Source organism: Panthera onca, chromosome D3 (assembly GCF_046562875.1).
Source record: "Panthera onca isolate mPanOnc1 chromosome D3, mPanOnc1 haplotype 2, whole genome shotgun sequence".
Taxonomy (NCBI): Eukaryota; Metazoa; Chordata; class Mammalia; order Carnivora; family Felidae; genus Panthera; species Panthera onca.
This window is the reverse complement of record NC_138350.1, coordinates 28,456,619-28,474,398: the sequence shown is the minus strand read 5'-3', so window position 1 is coordinate 28,474,398 and position 17,780 is coordinate 28,456,619. Positions and strand designations below refer to the sequence as shown.

The window sequence follows — 17,780 nt, the reverse complement described above, 5'->3', positions numbered from 1 at the left end:
GGCCTCCTAGAATCCACTTTATTATGGCATCTGGCAGGTCTGGTGGACACAGCTCAGATGGGGTCCTTCTCCAGGTGGATTCTAAGGGGGGGAAGAGGCTGAAGCCCTAAGAGGCAACCTCTCAAGTCAGCCCCGGGCCCAGCAGCCCCTCACTCAAGCCATGCTGTTGCTCAGCTGCATGGCAAAGTCCTGCACATGCTCCTTCAGAGTCTGGCGGGCATCTGCCTGTGCCCGCTTCTCCCGTGCCCGCTCTTGCTGCAGCTTGTTCAGCCGCAGCCGCAGCCGCTGCTCTCGCCGCTTGCAAGCCTGCAGCTGGCGCTGGGCCTTGTCCAGGGCATCAAGTGCGGCCTCAGCCCGCCGTTTCCAGAGCAGGGCACTGCCCACCTGGTAGCTGTGCTCATTCTGGATATAGGCTCCGGCTGGGGGTGGGAGACGAAGCATGTAGGCTGAGGGGGAGACAGGCCGTGGCTCAAGGGGGGATGGCTGCCGCTCTGGCTCCCGCTCCGGCGAGGGCTGGGCACTGCAGCCTGCTTCATCTGCCTGGGCACCCAAGGGCCCCAAGAGGTCTGAGAAGGGGCTGCTGAGGCCAGCCTCCAGTCTCCCAGTGGGGGAGGCAGGCAAAGCAGCAGGTGCTGAGGCCTCTTCCACAGGAAAGCAGGCGACATCAGCAGGTGGTGGTGGAGAAAATGGAGTCGTGGGCCCACGGCCCTCAGAGCAGCTGAGAGAAAAGAGAGAGAGAGAGACACTAATAGGCCAGGCCAAGGCCTTCCCAGACTCTACTTCACCGGCCCACCCTAGTCTACTCCACTGGTTTAGAACCCTGTCCAGCAAGACTGCTGGCACACATCCTAAAGCCCAGTCTCTCAGATTTGGGGTGGGAATGGGGCACCCTCCACCCACAGCACATACCGCTTCCTGCATCGCCGGAGCCGGCTGACGTCGGGGGGGCCAGGTGGGTAACTGTGCCCCTTGGTCTTGGTTGTCCGGCGTAACTTGGAGAAGGACTCAAATATTGTGGGAACTGCCCCCTCCTTCAGCCTGTGATACCCGCTGTGGGGAAAAACAGCCTGGATGAGGTGGACAATAAGCATTGCCCCCCAGGGCCAGCTGCAGGGCACAGAGCTAGCATGCCCCCAGCACCCCAGATCAGGCTCTCCCATGCTAGCACAGTGGGAGGTGGGTAGGCATGTTGCCAGCACTTAGTTTAGGGAATGCCACTTTAGGTAGAATTACACCAATCTCTTTCCTGCAGGGCTCTTCAAAATTAGATGTGTAAAAAAAGACTGTACTAGAACTAGGCTGACCAGCCAAAACGAATAATTTCATTGTGGGAGCGCCTGGGTGGCTCAGTTGGTTAAGCATCTGACTTCAGCTCAGGTCATGATCTCACAGTCCGAGAGCTCGGGCCCCGCACCGGGGCTCTGTGTTGACAGAGCCTGGAGCCTGCTTCGGATTCTTTGTCTCCCTCTCTCTCTGCCCCTCCCCTGCTCACGCTCTGTCTCTCTCTCTTTCTCTCAAAAATAAACATTAAAAAAAAATTTTTTTTTAAAGAATAATTTCATTGTGGATTTGCTGGGAGGACTGGGGTTCTAAAGAATAGCCTTTGAAAAAGCTAATGTTTTCCTCTCCTGTCTCTAGCACAGTTACCCTGAGGGGGTGGGTCTTACTGTCACTGAGGTGCAAAGCTGGGAAAAAGCAGCCACACCGCGTAACCAGGTCGGCCTGGGCTCCAGCCAGTGGCTTCAGGATCGTCCTCATCTGGCCGTACAGCTGCCCCAATCGGCCGACTACTCTGATGCTTCAAACCCTGCCCCAGTGACCACTGCCACAGAGGCTCACCTGATTCCCACCAGCTCAAAGCAGTTCTCCTCGAAGTGCTTGGAGCAGAAGTAGATGTACTCGGAAGCCGGGTCCCACAGGCCCTGGCCGCTGGGGTCCAGCCGCTGGCAGTTGGCCAGCCACAAGCCTCGCCTCGGGTTGTCCTTCTTGGGAAGTCTGCGGAGCCACAAACCAGTAAGCACCAGGGTGTCTGTAGCCCTGGGCTGAAGCTGCTCAAGCACTCCAGACGGCAAGGGCTGGTCATGCACACGCCACCACCAGACCTCCCTTCAACCCTGCCAGGTAAACACCGCCCACCAAGGTCCAGATGAGGAAACTGAGGCCTCCAGGAAAGCAACTTCCTTAGCGTCACCTGGCAGGTGAGAGAAAGCGGAGGGACGCAGGCTGGTGGACCTCCCACGCTTCCTCTCCCACCTAGGCTCAGTCGCACCCGCCCCGCCCCTCTCCCCCCTACAAATACAAGCAACGCGCCAACCAGAGGAAAGCGCACGCGCAATCGTGGCTCCACGAAGAGGGTAAAACCGGCGCGGGCACACGTGAGCCTTCGCGTGCCAGCACGCACGCGCGCTGACCTGTGGAAAGAGATGCCGCGGTTGCGCGTCTCGCGCGTGTCCCTTGTGCAGCAGCCGGCGGCGGAGCAGTGACGCGGCATCTGGGGAAGAGGCGGGAGCTTGGTCGTGGGCGGCTTTCCAGGCCCGGAAGGGCCTCGCGCCCCCAGCCGCCGATCCGCTCCTGGCGGCCCTGGCCTGCCGGGTCTCCCCCGGCCCGATCTCGCCCGAGCCCCGTCCCAGCCCGTTCTCCTGACTCCCGTCAGCGGCACTCACGATCTCGCCATTGCTGCGCCGCCGAAGTCTCGCGAGGAGTGGAGCGCGGTGGAAGTTGATACCATAGAGACTCGGAAGAGCGAGGCACTCGACCCAGGGGCGGGGCGAGGCGGGCACCGGAAGCGGCGGGAGCGTAATGTTGCTGCCAGGTCTGCGTCGTCCCACCCTCCCTGAGCGCCTGCGCGGTAGCACACTCGGGCTCTTTTGGCTTTTCAGGCCAAACTCTTAGCGGTCAACGCCTCGGCACCGAAGGAGCGGCGCCCAGCTCGTTGGCGCAGAGTCCCCGTAGTGTATGGGTCTGGTGGCGCGGCAGCGGGAAACCGGCAGGGTCCCGGGATCCACGCTGGCAGCGCGGGAAAGGCTAGACTGCAAAAAGGAAACTCCCCAACTAGAAAAAGGGGCCAGGAGGGGCACCTGGGTGGCTCGGTCGGTTAAGCCTCCGACTTCGGCTCAGGTCATGATCTCACGGTCCGTGAGTTCGAGCCCCGCGTCGGGCTCTGTGCTGACCGCTCAGAGCCTGGAGCCTGTTTCAGATTCTGTGTCTCTCTCTCTCTCTCTGCCCCTCCCCTGTTCATGCTCTGTTTCTTTCTGTCTCAAAAATAAACGTTTAAAAAAAAAAAGGGGGGCCAGGATACGTGATCAGTATAACCCGACAAATTCAGTGCCCATAGCTTATTCCGGGAGAGGTGCCATGGGTGGGCGGTGATGGGCAGAAAGCCCTCTTACAGTTCCTTCTGACAGGCACACGGCTGAGTTAGAGGTGAAAGCAAAAAACTTCAAGGAATGAGAGCCTCACAGTAAATAAGTTTGCACTGGGGCGGGGCTGCCTCCCTGGACCCTCCCACAAGACTGGGTGAAAGTAGCCAATCCACAATTTAGAAGACAACCAAATTACTATTCCATTCTTCAAAGAACATCAAGAATGGGTGAAGGATTTAAGAAATGCCTAAATTTAAAGTAACCAAAGCATTCTTCCTAATTCCTTCAGCCACGCCTTTTGACACTTTCTTTCTAGGGTTAAAGTGGTAACTAGACATACAGACATGCTTAATTTTTTGAGAGGAAACATGTTTTTCCCCTGTAAATGCACCTGGAAAAGGCAGGTGTCTAGATCAGGAATTATGGCAAAAGCACAATGGACATGATGCTTCAATATAGAAACTTTAATAGGTAAACATATCTTGTAAGGTTATAATGGGGATGATACAAAGGGATGGTTGCCAGAGGCACTCATTCAGTATTCTTCCCCTTCTTCAGCCTCTGCTTCCACGGAATCCACACCCACCTCTTCATAATCTTTCTCCAGAGCTGCCAGGTCCTCCCGGGCCTCGGAGAACTCCCCTTCCTCCATGCCTTCCCCCACGTACCAGTGCACAAAGGCTCGCTTTGCATACATGAGGTCAAACTTATGGTCTAGGCGGGCCCAGGCCTCGGCAATGGCGGTAGTGTTGCTCAGCATGCACACGGCCCGCTGCACCCTGGCCAGGTCCCCTCCGGGAACGACAGTCGGGGGTTGGTAGTTGATGCCCACCTGCCAGAGAAGGGGAAGAAAACAGTCTGTGAAACTTGTGTCAAACCCAGAAGTGGTAGCTGCTTTCATGGAAACAAAAGACATGCAGGTGCCTTCTTTGTGCCCGGCAAGGTGTCAGGTGAGCAGGGTGCTGGTTTCCAGACCAGCAAAACTGGGGAAAGGAGCCCTGGCTCCCGGCTCAGTCCCAAGTTGCCTGAAGGGCTGTGTCCCAGCAACTGAGACCTGTGACAGGTGCTCAGGCAACAGGGCTGTTTCTTCTAAAAGGGGACACTGCTTTGTATTCCTCATGTTATTTTCCCCATAGGCTTCTACAAGATGGGGATTCATTTCTGGAGCTGAAACCTTTTCCACTCGATTCACAGTACTATGGTTGTTATCACCAGGGGAGATCGTACCCCCGGTCTCCTACCAAATGAGCCAGCCTGTGCATAACAGGGCGACAGGCACACCCTCAGGTCCTAGGACTGTTGCTACTACTGCAACAGGAGGTGGCCTATGTGTGTGCTAAGTAGGAGAAAGGGGGTGATATTCGAGGGCTGGGTCCAAAAGGGGAGGCATTCTAAGTTTCCAAACCAGGAGACAACACGACCAGAGGTTTGGGCAGGGATACACAGGGTCAGTTAGAGCTGGGGTCGGCAAACTTTGTCTATAAAGAGCAAGACAGGGACGCCTGGGTGGCTCAGTTGGTTAAGGTGTGCAACTTCAGCTCAGGTCGTGATCTCACGGCCTGAGTTCGAGCCCCGCGTCGGGCTCTGTGCTGACAGCTCGGAACCTGGAGCCTGTTTCAGATTCTGTGCCTCCCTCTCGCTCTGACCCTCCCCCCGTTCATGCTCTGTCTCTCTCTGTCTCAACAATAAAAATAAACGTTAACAAAAAAAAGAGCAAGACAGCACATATTCTAGGCTGGGTGGGCCACATGGTCTCTGTCACAATTGCTTAATTCTCTCTTTGGAGCACAAAAGCAGCCACAACGAGACACCAATGAACAGGTGTGGGTGTGTCCACATAAAACTCTACATGGCTGGTCTGCCAACTGTGCCGATCCCTGAACCCAGAATAGGAAGGGCTAGTGAAGGACCCGCTGCAGCAAGCCCACCAGAAGCAGTAAGGTCTGAGCCAGCTAGGCGGCATGGAAAGCAAGGCAGAGGGAAGCACATTTTCCCAGATGGAAAGCATCGACAGTTTAGCGTCCAAGTACTGGACAAAGCTGAAGAGCTACAGCAAGTTTCCTATTCTGTATCAGATGGAAGACTGGCACAAACTGTGTTGGAGGCAGCCTCTGTCCAAACTTGCCAATCTTACTAACAGAGAAAGGAGTATGTTGCCATTTCTTCCGAAAACATCCATGACCATTTTTCGTTAAATCAAATGCTGCATGGGACATTTAGGTTTGGTTTAATTTCCTTATGCCTGAAGAATGACGTGGGATTTAGGAACACTGATGTTTATAGTGATACCCCGATTTCAAATATCCACATAAATTGTCAAAATGCCCTTGAAAATTGCTACATTTCTAAGTCCAAACTATTTTTCCCACACTAATTCTTTCACCCAGAAGCGGCAACAAAAATCCTTCCCCAAACTTTCTGTTCTGTTAAAAAAGAAAATTCTCACACAGATACACAATGTGATAACTCAGGAAGGGAGTTCAAATGGCACCACTGAATAAATTATCACTCTGGCTCACTAATTTGTGACCAAGGGGCTGGCTGCCATGGAACAGGGCATCCCCTACAAAGGGCATGCTGTGCTTGGTCGGCTGCCTGCTGACCGGGAACACCAGTCAACATCACCCAGTCCTACCTTAAATCCAGTTGGGCACCAATCCACAAACTGGATGGTGCGCTTGGTCTTGATGGTGGCGATGGCTGCGTTGACATCTTTCGGGACCACGTCCCCCCTGTACAACATGCAGCAGGCCATATACTTGCCGTGCCGAGGGTCACACTTGACCATCTGGTTAGCCGGCTCAAAACAGGCATTGGTGATCTCGGCCACAGACAGCTGCTCGTGGTACGCCTTCTCCGCTGAGATGACCGGGGCGTAGGTGGCCAGGGGGAAGTGGATGCGGGGGTAGGGGACCAGGTTGGTCTGGAATTCCGTCAAGTCCACGTTCAGGGCCCCATCGAATCGCAGGGAGGCCGTGATGGAGGACACGATCTGCCCGATCAGGCGATTAAGGTTGGTGTACGTGGGCCGCTCGATATCCAGGTTGCGCCGGCATATGTCGTAGATGGCTTCGTTGTCCACCATGAAGGCACAGTCAGAATGCTCCAGGGTCGTGTGGGTGGTCAGGATGGAGTTGTAGGGCTCCACCACGGCCGTGGACACCTGGGGGGCCGGGTAGATGGCAAACTCCAGCTTGGACTTCTTGCCGTAGTCCACCGACAGCCGCTCCATGAGCAGGGACGCAAACCCAGAGCCGGTGCCGCCCCCGAAACTGTGGAAGATGAGGAAGCCCTGCAGCCCCGTGCACAGATCCGCCTGAGAGAAACCAGAGACCGCGAGTCAGTGCCCGCGGAAGCCACACCGCCGACCTCCAACAAGCCACGCTCACTTCTTTGCCCCTGCGGGATGATCACACATTCAAATCGTCCACAGCGCACGTGCAGGACGCTCAGGAGCAAAGCAAGGCAGACGTTAGAGATGTACGGACGCACTGAAGCCACACGTGAAGGGAAACGTGGACTCAAGATTCTGGCCTGGGGTTTTGCCAGAGCGACCTCCTGGTCGCAATCCCTGCATACCCTCCCGTCCGGGGCAACGTCCACAGGAAGCCTTCTCGGCACCCCCTTACCAGTTTTCGGATCCGGTCCAGGACCAGGTCGACGATCTCCCTGCCGATGGTATAATGGCCTCTGGCGTAATTGTTGGCTGCGTCCTCCTTCCCGGTGATCAGCTGCTCTGGGTGGAAGAGCTGCCTGTAGGTCCCTGTGCGCACCTCATCTACAAAGAGGACACGTGGGCCGCAGGGCTTCAAGCCCGTTGTTAACTCACCAGGAGGGGTGGGTTTGGGGACCGTCGGGATCTACCAAGCACGTGCCGTTCCTCGCGGTCGGCAGCATCAGGGTCTCGTAGAAAACGTCTCTGCGTAACACGCAGACCACAGCAGCAATCTATGGCTCAGCAGGTAAAGTCAAGTGGAGGTACAAAGTCCAATCTGACTGGTCCTCAAAGGAGGGAAACCACTCACACCCGCACACAGGTGACTCTGCACGTGCATACATATGTCCTCCTACCCACAGCTACCTCAAAGAGTGTAACTAAAAAATCGCTTACATGCTAGACAGTCACCAGGTCAGCATGACTTTGGCCGGCCAGTCCCATCAGGGCACCCTCTGTGGCCTGCCTCTCACAGGCTTTAGGGTGACATCCTGTCTTCCCCTGGGTGGCCACTGAAAGGTGCTCTCTCCTTGCAGCTCTCCCTGGCAACCACTTCAGCCTTCTAATCTGGAGGAAGCCAACGAATGTTCTCTACTTACCTTTCTGTCAGATGCAGGTCAAGATTCTCACGCAGCAGCATCTTGGTGTGCGCAGCGTTAAGGAGGGACCAGTGCCTGGGCACCCCGCAGGTGGAGTCTACACAACCACCTGCCTGGGGCTGAGGCGGCCACGAGTGAATCTATTACCAGCCTATGTTTTTCCTGTACGTTAGGTTCTCCTAACTTAGGAGCCTCAGTTTCTCACCCGATGTAGCCACAGGCGTGTACTTGTACACCCCGTCCTTTCTGCAGAAAGGATTCAAAGGAGCACAGGGGGCATGGAGGGGGCTTCAGGGAGGCTCTCCCACTCTCCCGGGAAAGCCGCCCAAGTGCCCGAGCACCTACCGACCACGGTGGGCTCCAGGTCCACAAACACCGCTCTGGGCACATGCTTGCCAGCCCCAGTCTCGCTGAAGAACGTGTTGAACGAGTCATCCCCACCACCGATGGTTTTGTCACTTGGCATCTGACCATCGGGCTGAATTCCATGTTCAAGGCAGTACAGTTCCCAGCAGGCATTGCCGATCTGGACACCTGCCTGCCCCACGTGGATAGAGATGCACTCGCGCTGGGAACCAGAACACAAACGTTGAGATCCCCTTGTCTTCAAGGGAACCAACACTATATGGCATGGAAACCATATTAACACACACATCTATATGTACTTCACGTCGTCTATGGCTTTCCCAGACCTTTCCCAGAAGGCTTATGTGACCCTTTTCAAGTCCCTATGAAAACTGAGGTGCTCTAAACCACCCGAGCTACTAAGTGCCGGACTTAGCCCCTACACAAAAGCGTTTGCTACCATACACGTAATGTCAATGGTAAACGCCACACCGTACAGTCACATACAGCCACAGTCACCATACAGCCACAGTTATTCTCTAAAGAATATAGCTACTAGTTTCTGATGGTGTCCTGTCCAAAGAGAATGTAACAACTAATAGATCAGGGAAGGAAGAGTGGACTTGGACACAGGTCACCATGGCCCAGGTGCCAGTGGTCACCATATGTGTGTCATCCATCTACCCATCTACAGCTACCCTCTATTTTCTCCACCCAGGGCTGTGCTCAGGGAGGCTGACCCATCTGGACTGCATGAAAGGGGCTTCCTTGCACCTGGCTTCTGGTTGCATTAGCCAAGGCAGGCATCAGCAAGAGACTGCGAGGTTAGAGGACAGTGTGGTCAGGGTGCTCACTTCCTGGCTCCCACCCTGCCGGACTGCCATGGGCTCCCTGAGTGTGTTTATCAAGGCCACAAACTTTCAGCAGTCAGTGTTCTTTATAAAGCCACCTTCTCAACTTCTAGTAACCACTCCCTTCACCTCAAGGCTAGGAGTTAATGGCAACCAGGCATCACAAATGGTAGGACACTACACTGTCCTTTGGTGGTTTCCTTAGACTCAAAGTACCTATTTTTTGACTGTATCATATCTTTCCCGCCATAAACATAACTGTACAGTCATTAATCATTTGTTCTATTTTAGACACCGTATCCTCACAAATACATAGAGGAGATCAAATAAAATTCAAGGTGTCCCACCTACCCTAAATCCTAATATACAATACCAAGAACTTGAAGTCCTGTTTTTAAGTTTGGCAGGTAATTTTTTTTTCTTATTTTTAAGGTTTGTTTATTATGGAGAGACAGCACAAGCAGGGGAGGGACAGAGAGAGGAGGAGACAGAATCCGAAGGAGGCTCCAGGCTCTGAGCTGTCAGCACAGAGTCCGACACGGGGCTCGAACCACAGACCGTGAGATCATGACCCGAGCTGAAGTCGGACGCTTAACCGCCTGAGCCAGGTGCCCCTGAAGTCCCGTTTTTGGTTTTGTTTTTTTTTTTTTTAACTTTTTTTTTTTTTTATTTTTTTATTTTTGGGACAGAGAGAGACAGAGCATGAACGGGGGAGGGGCAGAGAGAGAGGGAGACACAGATTCGGAAACAGGCTCCAGGCTCCGAGCCATCAGCCCAGAGCCTGACGCGGGGCTCGAACTCACGGACCGCGAGATCGTGACCTGGCTGAAGTCGGACGCTTAACCGACTGCGCCACCCAGGCGCCCCTGAAGTCCCGTTTTTTATTACACAAACACCAACTCTCCAATTAGGGGCATAGAGATTCACGTAACGCCACAATACCCTAAGAATCCCTCCCAGAAGGAACTATTATTCACTTGCAGAAAGAACTTCTCCAATGACAAGGAATGCACTCCTTCAGAGAAGAAATTCATCAACACTCTGGGAAGTCTTTTGGAATCCACACAATCACACCATTTACAGATCAGTATTATTCATTTTGCCTTACTTATATCCAGGCAGCCTATGCTTCACAGGATGCCTGATTTAGTTTTCTACGGACTCAGCCCTAGTATGATCACAGTAAGCTCTATACCCTGAGAAAATCCCTCAGTTTTTTCTTTTACAAAATGGGGGCTGGTGTGCTACATGATCTGCAAGGCCACTTCCATCTGATTATCCAATGAAACTAATGAAAAGCAGTCAGAAAAATCATTCCTAGCTTTCAATAGAAAGCCATTCAAAATTCATCACCAACCTCACCTGGATCATTAAAATTTTACCTTACTTTACTCAGCCTTATCTTCATCCTCTTTCTTTTCAAGCTCCGGTCCAACTGCTCTCTTCATATTCTTGGCAGATTGCTTTGTTCCCTACATACCCAGAAGCTTCAGCTTCCAGACAGCAAATGCGCAGACCTTTCTGCTCTCTTCCTCCTGTCAATTGTTTCTACTGATCCCCTACCCGCTAACAGTCCTCAAAGTAATCACCGGCCTTCTCAGGCCACTAGAGATCCACAGACCTCTTCAGGGTAATTGGAAATTAAAGCGATTTCACAGTAGGACTACTGAGATAACCAGCCCTTTTCACCGTGTTCACATTTCACCGTGTTCACTGATGGTGCATAATCAAACAGTGGGTAAAACTGGGGTGCTTGGGTGCCTCAGTCAATTAAGCATCCAACTTCAGCTCAGGTCATGATCTTACCATTTATGAGTTTAAGCCCCGCACTGGGCTCCGCACTGACAGTGCAGAGCCTGCCTGGGATTCTCTCATGCTCTCTCAAAACAATAAACTTAAAAAAAAAGGGGGGGGGGGGGTAAAACTGTTAATGCCCTAGTACAAATCAAGGTAGTGGCACCAAACTATACCAGTGTTCGTTAGATTCTTCACCCTTATGCACTCACGGTAAAAAGACCAAAAAAAAAAAAAAAAAAAAAAAAAAAGTCAATTTCATTTCAGAATATTCATGATGAAGCAAAAAATGATTATTTTATAAAACATCCACCCTCAAGTACTGTGACAAAACGGAAAGTATCCATAAAGCTCTTGTGCACCTGCTGAAATACAGCTGTTTTAAGAAATAGCACTTGTGTGCTTTCAGTTGCCAACTGAACTAGCTTTTTTCACAGAATGTTATTTTCCTTGCAAGAGCCGACAAACTATGGCTATTGCAACTTGGATATCTGGTGTTTATGTCAGCATGTTGTCTTAAAGTAAATAAATATTTTTAAAATTTCTAACATGGCAAACGACTACGGAGATAACCCACATAAACAAAGGCTTTTTGGAGTCCTACTTTGTTACACTGTAGAGATGTCCATGGAGTGCCTGGGTGGCTAAGATGGTTAAGCGTGACTCTTGCTTCCCCATCAGGTCATGATCTCATGGTTTGTGAGTTTGAGCTCACTGGGCTGGCAGTGCAGAGCCTGCTTGGGATTCTCTCTCTCCCTCTCCCTCGCCCCTCCGCCACTTGCACTCTTTCTCTCTCTCTCTCAAATAAACTCTATAAAAAAAGAAATACTGTAGGGGCACCTGGGTGGCTCAGTCAGTTAAGTGTTGGACTTCAGCTCAGGTCATGATCTCATATCACATGAGTTCGAACGCCACGTTGGGCTCTGTGCTGACAGCTTAGAACCTGGAGCCTGCTTCGGATTCTGTGTCTCCCTCTCTCTCTGCCCCTCCCCCACTTGTGCTGTGTGTATGTCTCTCTCTCTCAAAAATAAACATACGTTAACATACATACATACATATATACATACATACATACTGTAGGGATGTCCTGGGACCCCAACGTTTGAGAACCACCTTCCAGGCCTCAGGAACCCAACATAACGGCTGTCCTCAGAGACTGAGTCAAGGCCACCCAACAAGTCAAGGTCACCCAGCTTCCAACCTGGCTCATAAAGTTACAATTTTCGAGGAGACATCTGCACCTGCCGACCCCCCTTCATCCGGGACATTACCACGACGCAGGTTGCCGCTGCCCTCAGGGTTCGCACACCCAGAGAACAAGCGAGAGGACTATCATCTGTTCGTCCGGGCAGCCCTGGGCCTCCCGTGCCCCCCCAGCCCCCTCTTCCCCCGATCTCCCCCCCGCCCCCCCCCCCCCGCCACACACACACACACACACACACACACACACACACACACACACACAGCCCCGGCCCTAGGATTTGTCGCAGTCTTGCCCCACCCAGGGGCCTCATGTGGCGGGCTTCATCCTCCCTCCTGCCTGGGCCTCTATGACCCGAGAGTGGCCAGGGGGGGACCTCACCATGGTGAGTTCAGCTGCTGCCCAACGCCGTTACCAGACCTCAACCGCTGCCACAGACGCCACGCGCCCAACTGCCGCTGCTGCGCTGTGCACACGGCCCGGGATTGGCCCGCCGCTGCCCAGGTGCCCATTGGTCCTCAGTGCCTCGGGGCGGACCTAGGCCTGGAATCCCGCTTCTGATTGGACGTTACTTGACTTGCGGAGTATGGTGCTTTCTGATTGGATATGGCTTTGGCGGGAAGGCTGTGGCCTAGCCAAAGCAGAGCATTCTGATGCATCCTGGGATGTTAGGTGGGAGTGGTCACGGATTTCTCTGCGTGGGACATAGCACATTTTCGTGCACGTAAGGCCTCAATGTGCGCGTGGCTTCACGCCAAGCTTGTGCCGCCTTCTTGCTTGGAGGCCCAGGCCCACTCACCTGTCTGCTCGTGATTCCGGTCTTTGCAAACGAGACACCCTCTCAAGGCCTGCCCACCATCTACCTGTAACTAATGCAAAGGAGAGCTGCTCTCCCGTGCTTCGCAAGCCAATAAAAGACTTGCACCAAGTTTTTGCCTTGAAGATAGGCTATTGGTTGGTGTGGCACCACCCAGGAGAACGTAAAACCGGTGTTCAACGTCCCGAACTCCCTGATGGCTTATAAACGAGGGGTTTTACGGGGAAATTTGGGGGCGGGGGGGGCGGGGGGGGGGTCTCCTGAGAAGGTGGACGCTGTTGATTGGAGGCTTATGAAGTCATGTTCACAGATGTTACTTTGTTACTTCAAGTGGCTTCATCTGGTCCGCGGAGGTGTGTTCTATGTCAAGAGACTTGAGATAGACTAACAACTAACAAGATGGATGCCAGCTTCATACCCAAAATCTGCACCCAGCTTTCTTGTCCACCCTTTTTCCGGTGCAGAAAGGCCTTTGCCATCCAGCGCCCGGGAACCAGGCAGGATTTGATTACTTCTTTAATCTGGGGATTTCTGAGTTTCTGGGGACAAGGGAGTTGGAGGGTATACCCCAGGCTCCCCCCGCCAAGGCTGGGTTGGAGTGCAGTGTCCATTTTGGGGAACTTTGGTACAATCACCTGATTCTTCCATTCTGTAAAGACTGACTTAACTTTCTTTGGGATCCACTGTGTGTTTATTTCTGAGAAAAGCAGGGTAAAAGGAATTCTGGCATAACCCCAAACTTATCACCAGAATGCAACATCCTTTCTGGTGATTCCCTAGAGCATGTTGGAGCAGACCCTTAACTTATTACAGATGAGCGGGGACCTCTGCCCCTGCAGTGGAACACAACAGGGAGAGGAGCTGGAAGTTTTCTGTAGGCCTTGGGAACATTTGGATAGTATGATTCGGTCGGCCCTTAGAAAGACAGCTTTGGCAGCAGGGAGGAGGGAGATGGAAGGAGGTCAACGGAGAGCCAGGGAAACCAGGAGAAACCCTCCCTGCTTCTTCCCTCCAAGAGAGTGAATCCTTCTATCTTAGGTCACCTGCCATAACAGAACACCATGGACCGGGTAGCATAAGTAACAGAAGTTTATTTTCTGGCGGTTCTAAAGGCTAGAAGAGTAATGCAAGGTCAAGTTCTGGAAGGGTTGGTTTCTAGCGAGGGCTCTCTTCCTGATTGCAAAAGGCTCCCTTCTTGCTGTGTCTGCCTATAGGGGTGGGAGGAGGGGGCAAGCTCTCGGTGTCTCTTCTTATAAGGACACTAATCCTATCAGATCAGGGTCCCACCTTTATGACCTCATTTAACCTTAATTGCCTCCTATTTCCAAATATAGTCACATTGGGGGTTAGGGCTTCAACGTAGGAATTTGGCAGGGGGACCCAATTCAGTCTATAGCACCCTCCTCCACCCTCACGGCTCCAATCATTCCACATACGTAACTGAATTGCAGCCTGTATCACATTTTAAAGTACTATTTATTTTTTCTGGTTTTAAAAGTGACACATATTCAGAGTAGAAAGTGTAGGAAATAAAGAATAACATAAGGAAAATAAAAATCATCCCCAAACCCACAACTTATAGCTAAACACTATTAATATGTCAAGGTGTTCTTAGTTTCTTTTTCCCCTGTGTATATACTTATACATGGGTTTTACAAAATTGGATCCAACAATATGATTTTTTGTTTTAGTAACAACTTTCTTGAGATATAATCCACATACCATACAATTCACTCATTGTTTTAAAAATATGTTTTTTGTTTGTAAGTAATCTCTACACCCAATGTGGGGCTCAAACCCACAACCCTGAAATCAAATCACATGCTCTACCAACTGAGCCAGCCAGGTACCCCACAACTCACCCACTTAAAGTGGTGTACAATCCAGTGGTTTGCAGTATATTCACAGAGTTGTGCAACCATCACCACAATCCATTTGAAAAGTTAGAGAAGGTGACTTATTTAAGTTTATTTATTTATTTATTTATTTATTTAGAGAGAGCATGAGTGGTGGAGGGGTGGAGAGAGAGAGAGAGAGAGAGAGAGAGAGAGAATCACAAGCAGGCTTCACACTGTAAGCGGGGAGCCTGAAGCAGGGCTCAAACCCACAAACCGTGAGATCAGGACCTGAGCCAAAATCAAGAGTTGGATGCATAACCGAGTGAGCCACCCAGGCGCCCCATCACAATCCATTTTAGAACATTTTTATCATCTCCAAAAACACCCATGCTCTTTCGCTACCAACCTCCAGTCCCTCCCATCTCCCTAGCCCTAGGCAACTTCTTTTAAATTTTATTTTAGAGCGAGAGAGAGAGAGTGAGAGAGAGAGAGAGAGAGAGCGAGAGAGCAGGAGCAGAGCAAGTGAGTGAGAGAATCCCAAGAAGCCTCCATGCTCAGCATGGAGACACAGGACACAGGACTCAATCCCCTGGGATCACAATCAGCTGAAATCAAGAGTCAGATGTTCGACCCACTGAGCCACACAGGCGCCCCAGCCCTAGGCAACTTCTAATCTACTTTCTGTCTTGGTAGATTTACCTATTCTGGACATTTCCTATAAACGGAATCATACAATATGTGGTCTTTTGTGAATGGCTTCTTTCACAGCATCATGTTTTCAAGGTTCATTCATGTTGTAGCATGACACATTCCTCCTGTTACATGATACATGCCTGTGGTAGCATGATCCTTCACTCCTGTTTCTTGTAAACAGCTTTATTGAGATACAGTTCACATACTCTACAATTCATCTGTTTAAAATGTCCAATTACTTTTGGTATATTCACAGAGTTGTGCAGCCATTACCACAAGCAAGTTTAGAATGCTATCATCACCTCAAATTTCATTTCTTTTTACGGCCAAATAATATTCCATTGTATGGGCATACCATTTTTATTTTATTTTTTAATGTTTATTTTATTCATTTTGAGAGAAAGAAAGAGCAAGGGAGAGAGGGAGAGAGAGACTCCGAGGCAGGCTCTGCTCCACCAACGCACAGCACAGAGCCTGATGCAGGGCTCCATCCCAAGGTTCGTGAGCTCATGACCTAAGCCGAAATCAAAAGCCGGTTGCTCACCTGACTGAGCCACCCAGGTGCCCCTATACCATATTTTATTTACCCATTCATCAGTTGGTGGACATTTGTACTTCGTGGATATTATGAATAAAGCTGCTGTGAACACATGTTTTCATTTCTCTATGACACGAATTGCTGGGTCTGTGATAAACTACAGGTTCAACTTTTTAAGGAACTGCCAGACAAACCATGTGATTTTTTTTTCAATCCTGATTTTCTCACTTAACATTAACCATGTGCTTTTTCATAAACTGTTAACGTGTTCAATGTTTTTTGAACGCTTGGCTTTTAATGATTGCAGAGTTCCAATTCTTAGTTAATCAGTCCCCTGTTATTGGGCATCTAGATTATTTCCAATTTTCATATTATAAACAGCCTTTCAGTGAGCATTTTTGGGCATCAATATTTTTTTGTGAAACATTTAAAAATACTTATTTACTTTTGTGTGTGTGTGAGAGAGAGAGAGAGGGAGAGCACGAGTGAGGGAGGAGCAGAGAGGGAGGGAGACACAATCTGAAGCAGGCTCCAGGCTCTGAGCTTTTAGCACAGAGCCCGATGCGGGGCTCAAACGCATGAACCTACTGAGCCACTCAGGCACCCCTGGGCATCAATATTTTTATGCATCTCTGGTTATTTCTGAAGAGCAGATTAGTCAGACCATTGAATCAAAGGACATAGGCAGTTTTAAGGCTCTTGGTACATAAAACCTTCCAAAAACGTTGTGTCAGTTTGCGCTCTGGCAAGTTGAGTTTGGGAATGCCAGTCACACACCACCTTATATTTTCATGGTCTCTTGAAGTCACCAAGGCAGGAACTTTGGAGATCTTTGACCCCATACCCAGCTCAACATGTAGCACACAGCACAAGTTCATGTTACGGAAATTAGTGTGAGCAAAGGAAGGCCCACACTCTGCATTAACAGAGGCCATGGGATGGAGAGGAGGGTACGATTGTCTGAGTCATCATGAAGACAGGCTCCACAGGACTTACCACCCAGCTGACATGGGACTCACTGCAGACTCAAGTGGTAATAAAGCATCATGAGGCCAAGAACCCTCCATATTGAAGTTGAAGTGGCCAATGTGAGAGGAAGCCACATACCGCAGTCACTTAGGGACAGACGCCAGTAGGGACGGGGTGTAGACTGGAGGCAAGTCTTTTGTACTCCACTCTGTGGGCAGCAGTCTTTATATGGAGTGCTGGAAGAATTACCTTCACTGAGATAGCGAGGTCATCAAACTCTCTGTCCACTTGGATATCCTGAGGAGAAACCCATTACAAGGCAGTACATTACCACCTTCTGAGAACTTTGCTGGTTTTTGCTGGTACACACAAGGTTTTGGAGAAAATCCTTAGGGCAGCTTCTCTCCTATGGATGACAATGTCATCAGTCCCCAAACTATTAAAATAGGGAAGGGAAGGGGCTCCGGGGGGCTCCTTGGAGTCTGTGATTTCTTGACCTGCGGGTCGGTTGCATAGGTCTGTGCTGTTTGTGGAAATTCACACCCCAATCCATGTGCACTTTTCAGCATAAACGTTATTCCTCAAAAACAAATGTAAAGGCACGGGGAGTGAGGGGAAGGATACTAGCACCAATAGTGTCTTTCTCTACATAGGCCTTTTCTGTGGGGTCTGCTATCTCATCCCATCTTCACAATGACTCTGGGTGGGAGATTTTAGCCCCATTTCACAGAAAGACCAGGCTGAGCCCTGGGAATGGTTTTACATGAACTGTAAGGATTTAGAAGTATTTCCCTTACAGTTATTTATTTTTGAGAGACAGAGAGACAGAGCGCAAGCAGTGGATGGGCAGAGAGAGAAGGAGACATGGAATCCGAAGCAGGCTCCAGGCTCTGAGCTGTCAGCCCAGAGCCCGACGCGGGGCTCGAACTCACAAACTGTGAGATCATGACCTGAGCCGAAGTTGGACGCTCAACCAGCTGAGCATTTCGGGTGCCCCGAAGTATTTCCCTTAAAACTGAGAAGATCTAGGCTAGGGAGATTAGACTAATAACAGTTAA

The 17,780-nt window shown here is 50.9% G+C and overlaps 2 protein-coding genes across 3 annotated transcripts; both read right to left on the bottom strand.

The window, feature by feature from the left end:
• Window positions 1-3: 3 nt before the first annotated feature.
• Window positions 4-2,769, bottom strand: THAP7 (THAP domain containing 7). 2 transcript variants are annotated; one of them, XM_060613065.2, is made up of 5 exons: window positions 2,664-2,769; window positions 2,412-2,491; window positions 1,840-1,995; window positions 910-1,050; window positions 4-718 (listed from the first exon to the last, which is right to left on the bottom strand). In XM_060613065.2, the coding sequence occupies exons 2-5, from the start codon at window positions 2,489-2,491 to the stop codon at window positions 154-156; spliced, it is 942 nt and encodes a 313-aa protein (XP_060469048.1). In that variant the 5' UTR covers window positions 2,664-2,769; the 3' UTR covers window positions 4-153. The 2 variants fall into 2 exon arrangements, with proteins under 2 accessions (XP_060469048.1, XP_060469050.1); XM_060613067.2 differs by lacking the exon at window positions 1,840-1,995.
• Window positions 2,770-3,805: 1,036 nt separating this feature from the next.
• On the bottom strand, window positions 3,806-12,341 carry LOC132665687 (tubulin alpha-3 chain). The gene is made up of 5 exons (XM_078435490.1): window positions 12,249-12,341; window positions 8,022-8,244; window positions 6,992-7,140; window positions 5,998-6,678; window positions 3,806-4,194 (listed from the first exon to the last, which is right to left on the bottom strand). Exons 1-5 carry the CDS (start codon window positions 12,249-12,251, stop codon window positions 3,898-3,900), a joined length of 1,353 nt encoding a protein of 450 aa, XP_078291616.1. The 5' UTR covers window positions 12,252-12,341; the 3' UTR covers window positions 3,806-3,897.
• Between the last annotated feature and the right edge of the window lie 5,439 nt (window positions 12,342-17,780).

Excerpts from the sequence above, each read along its gene's own strand:
- THAP7 (XM_060613065.2), bottom strand. The coding sequence starts at position 2,491 with ATGCCGCGTCACTGCTCCGCCGCCGGCTGCTGCACAAGGGACACGCGC. Across the intron at positions 1,996-2,411 it reads CGCGGCATCTCTTTCCACAG|ACTTCCCAAGAAGGACAACC; the intron begins GTCAGCGCGCGT and ends GTGGCTCCGCAG. Across the intron at positions 719-909 it reads CTCCGGCGATGCAGGAAGCG|CTGCTCTGAGGGCCGTGGGC; the intron begins GTATGTGCTGTG and ends CTTTTCTCTCAG.
- LOC132665687 (XM_078435490.1), bottom strand. Across the intron at positions 7,141-8,021 it reads CCTGGAGCCCACCGTGGTCG|ATGAGGTGCGCACAGGGACC; the intron begins GTAGGTGCTCGG and ends TCCTCTTTGTAG. Across the intron at positions 4,195-5,997 it reads GGTGCCCAACTGGATTTAAG|GTGGGCATCAACTACCAACC; the intron begins GTAGGACTGGGT and ends CTTCTCTGGCAG.